This window comes from Hemiscyllium ocellatum, chromosome 28, assembly GCF_020745735.1.
Source record: "Hemiscyllium ocellatum isolate sHemOce1 chromosome 28, sHemOce1.pat.X.cur, whole genome shotgun sequence".
NCBI classification, from domain to species: domain Eukaryota; kingdom Metazoa; phylum Chordata; class Chondrichthyes; order Orectolobiformes; family Hemiscylliidae; genus Hemiscyllium; species Hemiscyllium ocellatum.
Window position 1 is genome coordinate 3,044,156 of NC_083428.1, and position 10,598 is coordinate 3,054,753.

General features: G+C 47.9%; 1 protein-coding gene across 1 annotated transcript in view; it reads right to left on the reverse strand.

Annotated features, from left to right (window-relative positions):
* LOC132829197 (uncharacterized) overlaps positions 1-7,033 on the reverse strand; it is a 57,836-nt gene extending 50,803 nt beyond the window's left edge. The window contains exons 1-2 of the mRNA XM_060846567.1: positions 5,984-7,033; positions 187-386 (exon numbers count right to left, since the gene is read on the reverse strand). Of these exons, the coding sequence (XP_060702550.1) occupies positions 187-386; positions 5,984-7,027 (1,244 nt within the window). The 5' untranslated portion in view covers positions 7,028-7,033. The remainder of the gene's footprint in view (positions 1-186; positions 387-5,983) is intronic.
* Positions 7,034-10,598: the final 3,565 nt, after the last annotated feature.

Below are 10,598 nucleotides of genomic sequence, written 5' to 3' on the forward strand. Positions count from 1 at the left end.
AGATTGGTTCCACAGGTCAGTGCAGCATTGAGGGCCGAAGGCCCTGAACTGCGCTGTAATGTTCTATGCTCTATGATTTTGGCAGCTGCCTTGAATTGGTATTCTTGTGAATTGTCCTGATGAAAAGTGTCTTTTTTCAGCAACAGTCAAACTCTATTGTACCCAAATGCAAATAAATATCCTTACGTTACATAATCAGGAATGATGAGGGGTTTTGGGACATGTCCAGCTGGAATGGATTTGTTGAGGGTCCCTGGACCACCGGAGTGGAGCTGGATATTTCTGGTGGCCATCTCCTCCTGGGGCTGAAGTGTGTTCCTCCTGAAGGGTATGTGCTTGAATGAGAATGGCCGCTTCTGTTCCATCAGCACTGCAGCTGTCTTACGCTACAAGAGAAAACATCAAATTAGACGGACCAGAAAGTCACTGCTGCAGCGCCGAGCCTGTGTTTTACATTAGACAGGAGATTCGGGGGGCTGGATAGGCTGAATAAACTTAAAACCTAAACTTCATTCGAACAAAGTGTTGACGAGTTTCATCCTCACATCATGTCTCTGGAGACTGATTGGGAACAGGAAGCTCGGCTCATACTGCCTCACCTCCTCTATCTCGATGTTCTTCACTGTCCTTAAACACAGTCACAGTGTGCCTTCATGTAACACTTTTAATGGAACAAGCACTCTGAGGTGCTTCATAGGAGAGCCAGCAGGTAAAAGTAGACTATTATAAGACAACTGAAAATAGTTTTTAAGGAAAATCTTACAGAAACAGACAGGGTTGGAGAGGTTTAGAGAGAAAACTCTCCAGCATGTGGTCAAAGCAGATGAAGTTAGCAATGATGCAAGGATGAAAATCAGGGATGTACTGAGGTCAGAATTAGAGGAGGGATGTGGGGATGGTCTTACTAATGGCCCAATAATCGAATCCTCCTCACGGATTGATTCATATCATGGGTTGGTTGATTTAAACAGTAAAACACATTACAAGTTACAAACAGACTTGACCACAGGCAGCTGATTCCTGTGAGCATGCTTGGAGACCCACAGACAGAGTCACAACATTGTATACTCATTGCACACGGAGCCCTTAACAGTGAGATCCCTTAAAGGTGAGGTACACATACAACAGGGAGGTGGTGATGTCATGTAGGGAGTCAGAAACAAGGATCAGAGGAGCTCTGAAGAATAAAAGATACATTTTGGAAAAGCTTGTTGTCTTGCACTTGTCACGACAATTCACAAGCAAACCAATTGGAGGGGAAAGCCAACAATTCTCCATGGCAACTCCCGCAACTATCAGAGTCCACCTGCCAATCCATCTGCACTTTCCTCTCTTGCAGCATAAATATTGATCTTTCCCTGGAACTGGTATGCTTGTAAATTGTCCTGATGAATACGAGATGGAAAATATTAACACAATGTACTTTTTCATTTAGCGGTACTCCAGTTCTGTATGACCAAACGACTGTAAGGAATCTTAAACAGGAGTACAGCTGGAAAGGGAGCGAAGGCACGGTGGGGGTCAGCACAGGAGATAATGAGGAAATGAGGTTTTGTCCGAATTAGGAATGTGGAACAGATATGGGGGGGGGGGGTGGGGAGCAGGTGTTGGTGGGCAGGGTATTGGGGGGTGGGTCTTGGTGCGAACAGTGTTGGGGGGTGGGTGTTTGGGAGAGGGTGTTGGGGGTGTATGGGGGAAGAGTGCTGGGGAGAAGTGTGTGTGTGGGGGGAGGGTGTTGTAGGAAGGGTGTTGGGGGTGAGGGTGTTAGGAGGGGGTGTTGGAGGAAGGTGTGGGAGGGGGTTATTGGGTGGGAGGGTGTTGGGGGAAGGCTGTTGGGGGTGTGTGGGGGAAGAGTGATGGGGAAGGGTTGTGGGAGGGTGTTGGTGGAGAAGGTACTGGGGAGAAGGGTGTGGGGACGAGGGTGTTGTAGGAAGGGTGTTGCAGGGGAGGGTGCTGGGGTTGTGGAGTTAAGGGGTGAAGAGGGTGTTTTGGGGAGTGGTTGGATAAACACTGAGGTTGAATCTGGCCATAACACAAACTTTGGTGAAGGATTCAGCTGGGGCACATTGCAGTGGTGAAGGTGACTTGGAAGATATGGAAGTAAACTGGCAGCAGTTCAGTAATGCAGCTACTAACACTGGCCAGACAGCAACACCCACATCCTATGAATGGATTTTAAAAAATCTCAGCTCTGGGTCAAATAAAATAACAAGGTTGTGAAGAATCTGTTTCAGAGACCGTTTCCAGGGAGAGGCAGATTTGGTATGGAATGGAATTGGTAGTGAGTCTGATTGTAATCGTTTCACTTTTGATGAAGGGCTTATGCTCGAAACGTCGAATTCCCTATTCCTGAGATGCTGCCTAACCTGCTGTGCTTTAACCAGCAACACATTTTCAGCTATGATCTCCAGCATCTGCAGACCTCATTTTTTACTCATCATTCCACTTTCCCAATATTTAATTGAAGGAAGTTTCTACTGATCCAGTGTTGGTTGTTGGATAAATTGTCTAACAACTTAGTAACATTGGAGGAGCTGAGAGAGATAAGACCATAAGACATAGGAATGGAAGTAAGGCCATTTGGCCCATCGAGTCCACTCCGCCATTCCATCATGGTTGATGGGCATTTCAACTCCACTTACCCCCATTCTCCCCGTAGCCCTTAATTCCTCGTGACATAAAGAATCTATCAATCTCTGCCTTGAAGACATTTAGCGTCCCGGCCTCCACTGCACTCTGCGGCAATGAATTCCACAGGCCCACCACTCTCTGGCTGAAGAAATGTCTCCGCATTTCTGTTCTGAATTGACCCCCTCTAATTCTAAGGCTGTGTCCACAAGTCCTAGTCTCCTCGCCTAACGGAAACAATTTCCTAGCGTCCACCCTTTCCAAGCCATGTATTATCTTGTAAGTTTCTATTAAATCTCCCCTTAATCTTCTAAACTCAATGAATACAATCCCAGGATCCTCAGCTGTTCCTCGTATGTTAGACCAACCATTCCAGGGATCATCCGTGTGAGTCTCTGCTGGACACGCTCCAGTGCCAGTATGTCCTTCCTGAGGTGTGGGGACCAAAACTGGACACAGTACTCCAAATGGGGCCTAACCAGAGCTTTATAAAGTCTCAGTAACACAACGGTGCTTTTATATTCCAACCCTCTTGAGATAAATGACAACATTGCATTCGCTTTCTTAATCACGGACTCAACCTGCATGTTTACCTTTAGAGAATCCTCGACTAGCACTCACAAATCCCTTTGTACTTTGGCCTTATGAATTTTCTCACCGTTTAGAAAGTAGTCTATGCTTTTATTCTTTTTTCCAAAGTGCAAGACCTCGCATTTGCTCACGTTGAATTCCATCAGCCATTTCCTGGACCACTCTCCCAAACTGTCTAGATCCTTCTGCAGCGTCCCCACTTCCTCAGTACTACCTGCCTGTCCACCTAACTTTGTATCATCAGCAAACTTCGCTAGAATGCCCCCAGTCCCTTCACCCAGATCATTCATATATAATGTGAACAGCTGCAGCCTCAACACTGAACCCTGTGGGACACCGCTTGTCACCGGCTGCCATTCCGAAAAAGAACCTTTTATCCCAACTCTCTGCCTTCTGTCAGACAGCCAATCCTCAATCTATACCAGTAGCTCACCTCGAACACCATGGGCCCTCACCTTGCTCAGCAGACTTCCGTGTGGTACCTTATCAAAGGCCTTTTGGAAGTCTAGATAGACCACATCCACTGGATTTCCCTGGTCTAACCTACTTGTCCCCTCTTCAAACAATTCCAACAGGTTTGTCAGACACGACCTCCCCTTACTAAATCCATGTTGACTTGTTCTAATCAGACTCTGCTCTTCCAAAAATTTAGAAACCTCATCCTTAATGATGGATTCTAGAATTTTACCAACAACCGAGGTTAGGTTAATTGGCCTATAATTTTCCATCTTTTGTCTTAATCCTTTCTTGAACAAGGGGGTTACAACAGTGATCTTCCAATCATCTGGGACTTCCCCTGACTCCAGGGACTTTTGAAATATCTCAACCAATGCCTCCGTTATTTCCTCAGCCACCTCTCTCAGAACTCTAGAATGTATCCCATTGGGGCCAGGAGATTTATCAATTTTAAGACCTTTTAGCTTTTCTAGCATTTTCTCTTTTGTAACGGCAACCATACTCAACTCAGCCCCCTGACTCCCTTTAATTGTTGGGATATTACTCATGTCTTCCACTGTGAAGACTGACGCAAAGTACTTGTTAAGTTCTCCTGCTATTTCCTTATCGCCCATCACTCGGCTTCCAGCATCAGTTTGAAGTGGCCCAATGTCTACTTTTGCCTGTCGTTTGTTTCTTATGTATTGAAAGAAACTTTTACTATAATTTCTAATATTACTGGCTAGCCTACCTTCATATTTGATCCTCTCCTTCCTTATTTATCTCTTTGTTATCCTCTGTTTGTTTTTGTAGCCTTCCCAATCTTCTGATTTCCCACTGCTCTTGGCCACTTTATAGGATCTCTCTTTTTCTTTAATGCATTTCCTGACTTCCTTTGTAAGCCATGGCTGTCTAATCCCTCCCTGGATAATCTTTCTTTTCTTGGGGATGAACCTCTGTACAATGTCCTCAATTATGCCCACAAACTCCTGCCATTTTTGCTCTACTGTCTTCCCCGCTAGACTCTGCTTCCAGTCTATTTTTGTCAGTTCCTCTCTCATGCCCTCATAATTACCTTTATTTAACTGTAACACCATTACATCCAATTTTGCCTTCTCTCTTTCAAACTGCAGATGGTGGTGAGTTAGAGCTGGGTGTCATCAGTATTGTCATAATGACATAAAATATTGTCTAATGTTCCAGAAACACTTTTTGTCCAATTTAATACCTGGGACTGTCATGAATTGAATGGTTTTAAAATGGACAAAAAGACAGAACTAAAATGACCATAGACATCACCTGACTACACAGTTTGGCCAAGTTTTATGAAACCACCATGAGACTAAACAAAAGACATCCAGAACTAAAATTAATATTTTTTTCTCAATTCAATGAAACCACTCAAAATCTCAACTCCAGAAAAAGACCCCGTCCTTTATCTGATTTTCACCATTGTGAGAATCTTCACATGTTGGAACTGAAACATTGCCAACAGACAGAATACATAAACAGATTGTATTTCAAGGACCTTTACTGTAAAACACCAGAAGACTTGGATTTTGGACTAATGTATGACATTTTAATTGGAGAAAATTATAGCTGTATGCAATCATTTTTGATTGTGACAGATTGGAGAGATGGAAATGAGGGGAGCTCCTCCACACCAGGTTAAAATGAAAACTAACAGGGCTTTCAGATGAAGCCACTGAGGGATAGTGAGAAATATCAAGGGGCAAGGAAACCGGGGACACCAGAGGTAATAGTGTGGGAGCAGGAAGAGAAGCTGTTGCAGGTGATTCTTTGCCTACCATTGGATGGATAAAAACAGGACAAGGAGAAAGCTGTCATACTCAGCTAGGTGACAGCAGAGAGACCTCGGAGGAGGGTGGTGTTGGAAGCCGGTGGTTTTGGAGAAAGCTGGCATTGGACTAGGCTGCCATTGGAGGAGGGTGGTGTTGGAGGCGGTCAGTATTGGAGGAGTGTGGTGTTAGAGAAAGGTGGTGTTGGAGGAGGGTGATATTGGAGGAGTTTGGGTGAAATTAGAGAGGGGGGTGTTGTCATCATGTCCAGGGTAACAGACAAGTTGAGAAGGATAGGGAGAAGCATTTTCCACAATTACAATATTTTTTAAAAATCATTTGTGACTTTGGTAATAATTATTTCATTTCTGTGTCAAACATATTTATGTTCACTTTTGACAATAAGCTTTTGTAAAGGTTTGGTTCATTTTACGAGAGCAAGCTGCTCAGATCTAACAGTGTCCCTCTACGATATTGTCGCTGACTAGTGGACTGTGTGTCAACTCAGTCGCTGATGTTACAGAGTGTACCTTGTTCCTAAAGGCTTCTCTTGCCTTTCTCCTCAGTTCATGACGCCACACCTTTAGACATATGACTGCGCTGACCAGGTACAGGAGCATGTTGATGAACAGGAAGCCAGCTGCTGCAATTTGCCCGCTCTCCACACGGCACAGCTGGTAATACAGGGGGCTGTTGGCTATCATGGTGTAGCACAGACCCCCGAGACTGAAACCAGTGACGTAGACCAGGCCAGCTGCCATGTACAAAAAGAAAAGGCAAGTGTTTATAATGAATTCAGTCAGTGGCCACCAATGGGAGTCAAGGAGAATGGTTCTGTAATACAATGTGAGTCCCAGGATGAGGAGGCCCACTGTCACTACCCAGGCGAGACCAGCCATGACCAGGACAAAAGGGGTTTTGGGTCCACTGTAGTAATAATTGTCCCCAAGCCCAAGGCTGGGGAAAGATCCCCCAAGGACATTGTACCATTGGTTATCTTTCTGAATGTATGCACATATACAAGCGAACACCATTGCTCCAAAGATCAGCTCCATCACCCCCAGTACTCGCAGTAATCCTGGCCAAGACTTCATGTATGCGTGTTTGAGTTGGTAGACGTGGATCATCTCCGTGTAACTCTGGGCTGACTCGGGCTGTTTCTCTGTGGGATCACTCTGAGATATGGTTGCTGATCCCTGTCTCGCTCCCCAGTCTGCCATACCTGGGTGCGGACCTTTGACTGTTTGCTGAGAGTCCTCCTCTGAGCTGTCACTGCCTGGCGATGCAGTCCGCTGCCGGCTCAGAAGGGGTGACACTGGAGGTGAGTACTGCTCTGCTCCCCACACTGGGTACAAGTTGGATATCTGTCTTGTACGCCCACGGCGGCCCCTTAGGAAATTCTTCCAAGAGTCAGGGATGAATTTTCTCTTTGGTTTGATGTCAGGCACAGGCATCTCTAGTTCTGCTTCACCCACTGGCGGCTGCAGGGGCAATGGGGGTGGCTCATCCAATACTGTGAATATATTCTCCTCCTCCTCACTGGGCCCAATCCCTGAGCTGGACTTGGAATGCATGGGCAGTGTCTGCCTCTCTGGGTCAGAATGCTCAGTCTCATGGTCATTGGCTGCCATCCAGCCCCTGCCGTAACCGTTGGTTACAGTCCTCCAATCCAAAGACATCATTCCTCACCTCCCTGTTTGACTGCTCCAGCTGAATCAGATTGGACAGACTTTGACTGAAGACAGTGAGTGTTCGTTCAGTATAAAACCTTCAAATATGCCCTTCAGCACCTGGAGTTTTACAAATCTGCTGGGGCTTCTATCACTTCAGTACGTCACCTCGGTAAATCGCCACTGCGTTGACGCTGGGCCTGAGACTGAAGTTGGCACAATGCCCTCAATGACCTCAGCTCCATTGTGCTGTGTCAGAAATCCACCGACAATCCTGAACAAAACAGAAGCAGGGTAACATTCCTTTCATTTTTAAACTTTTCAGATTATTTTTTTCTTCATTTGACCCCCTCACAGGATAGACAGGCACATGTCACAACCCCCCTCCCTTTCCCCCTGTGCACTACACAGACACCCCTAACAAATCCACCCACCCATACTCACACACACCCACTCACACATATCCACCTGCCCACACACACAAACACACACCCACCCACACTCACACACCACCCCCACACACAGACACACTCTCAGACACACACACATCCCCACACACTCTCACAGATACACCCACACACACCCACACACACACTCTCACATTCACACACACTCTCACAGACTCACACACCCCCACACACACTCTCACAGATACACCCACACACACCCACACTCACACACACTCTCACAGATACACCCACACACACCCACACACACACTCTCACATTCACACACACTCTCACAGACACACACCCACCTTCTTTCTCACACACACACTCTCTCTCCAATAAACACTTGCACATACATACCGTCTGAATAATAAAACAGCTCCTTCTGCCTCCCCAGATAAACGACCCCACCCCCTCAATAAACACACAGACACACCAAGCAAACTCCTGCTTTCTTTGATTGGTCTCTTGACACCAAGAGCAGCTTCTTTCCCCTGCAGGGGGGTGGGCTCTGAGCTGACTGGCTTGATGCTGGCTCTTCAAACCCTGCTGGAAGGTGGTGCTTGAAGAGACAGTGGTGAGTCACTGGTGTTATTGCTTGCTCCTGTTTTCTCCAGGCTTCCATCTGTGCCTGTCGGAGATGGTCAGCACTTTTGTAGACTTGTCTCCAGTTTGGGCGGTTTTTGGTGAGACATTCCCAGGTGTCAGTGGGATGTTGCATTTCTTAAGGGAGGCTTTGAGGAAGTCCTTGGAACATTTCCTCCGCCCTCCTTATAACTGCCTGCCATGTTCCTGAGTCAGGCATTAGGATAATGAGGCCCACCCATCGCAGCTGATGGGCAAGAGGCCGTGCTGGGGATGTTGGCCTGAAAGAGAACGCTGGTATTGAAACACCTACCCTGCTGGTGCATTTGCAAGATAGTGGGGAGGTATTACGGCTGGTATTTCTCGAGGGACGTGAGGATTCTGTCCTGATACATCCTGATGTACCCTCCAAACACAAACGGCCCTTTCAAACACAGCCACATACAGCCCCTATAAACAAGACACCATCCATCTCACTGGCAATTAGAGATAAGTAATGTTAATCTTGCCAGTAATGTCTTCATTCTGTGAACAATATATTATATAAAAAATACGCACACAGCCCTGAACATATACACAACAGTAAAAAATGAGGTCTGCAGATGCTGGAGATCAGAGCTGAAAATGTTTTGCTGGTTCAAGCGCAGCAGGTCAGGCAGCATCCAAGGAACAGGAAATTCGACGTTTCGGGCCAGAGCCCTTCATCAGGAATGAGGAGAGGGTGCCAGGCAGGCTAAGATAAAAGGTAGGGAGGAGGGACTTGGGGGAGGGGCGATGGAGATGTGATAGGTGGAAGGAGGTCAAGGTGAGGGTGATAGGCCGGAGTGGGGTGGGGGCGGAGAGGTCAGGAAGAGGATTGCAGGTTAGGAGGGCGGTGCTGAGTTCAAGGGAATCGACTGAGACAAGGTGGGGGGAGGGGAAATGAGGAAACTGGAGAAATCTGAGTTCATCCCTTGTGGTTGGAGGGTTCCCAGGCGGAAGATGAGGCGCTCTTCCTCCAACCGTCGTGTTGTTATGTTCTGGCGATGGAGGAGTCCAAGGACCTGCATGTCTTCGGTGGAGTGGGAGGGAGAGTTAAAGTGTTGAGCCATGGGGTGGTTGGGTTGGTTGGTCCGGGCGTCCCAGAGGTGTTCCCTGAAGCATTCTGCAAGTAGGTGGCCTGTCTCCCCAATATAGAGAAGGCCACATCGGGTGCAGCGGATGCAATAGATGATGTGTGTGGAGTTGCAGGTGAATTTGTGGGGGATATGGAAGGATCCCTTGGGGCCTTGGAGAGAAGTAAGGGAGGAGGTGTGGGCGCAAGTTTTGCATTTCCTGCGGTTGCAGGGGAAGGTGCCGGGAGTGGAGGTTGGGTTGGTGGGGGGTGTGGACCTGACGAGGGAGTCACGAAGGGAGTGGTCTTTGCAGAACGCTGATAGGGGAGGGGAGGGAAATATATCCCTGGTGGTGGGGTCTGTTTGGAGTTGGCGGAAATGACGGCGGATGATACGCTGTATATGGAGATTGGTGGGGTGGTAGGTGAGAACCAGTGGGGTTCTGTCTTGGTGGCGGTTGGAGGGGTGGGGCTCAAAGGCAGAGGAGCGGGAAGTGGAGGAGATGCGGTGGAGGACATCGTCGATCACGTCTGGGGGGAATCTGCGGTCCTTGAAGAAGGAGGCCATCTGGTTTGTCCGATATTGGAACTGGTCCTCCTGGGAGCAGATGCGGCGGAGACGAAGGAATTGGGAATATGGGATGGAGTTTTTACAGGGGGCAGGGTGGGAGGAGGTGTAGTCCAGCTAGCTGTGGGAGTCAGTCGGTTTATAATAGATGTCTGTGTTGAGTCGGTCGCCCGAGATAGAAATGGAAAGGTCTAGAAAGGGGAGGGAGGAGTCTGAGACAGTCCAGGTGAATTTGAGGTCAGGATGGAAGGTGTTGGTAAAGTTGATGAACTGTTCAACCTCCTCGTGGGAGCACGAGGCAGCGCCGATACAGTCATCGATGTAGCGGAGGAAAAGGTGGGGGGTGGTGCCAGTGTAGTTGCGGAAGATGGACTGTTCCACATATCCTACAAAGAGACAGGCATAGCTGGGGCCCATGCAGGTGCCCATGGCAACTCCTTTAGTTTGGAGGAAGTGGGAGGATTGGAAAGAGAAGTTATTCAGGGTGAGGACCAGTTCAGTCAGTCGAAGGAGGGTGTCAGTGGAAGGGTACTGGTTGGTGCGGCGGGAAAGGAAGAAGCGGAGGGCTTTGAGTCCTTTGTGATGGGGGATGGAGGTGTACAGGGACTGGATGTCCATCGTGAAGATAAGGCATTGGGGACTGGGGAAGCGAAAATCATGGATGAGGTGGAGGGCGTGGGTGGTGTCCCGAACGTAGGTGGGGAGTTCTTGGACTAAAGGGGGCAGAACCGTGTCGAGGTACGCGGAGATGAGTTCGGTGGGGCAGGAGCAGGCTGAGAC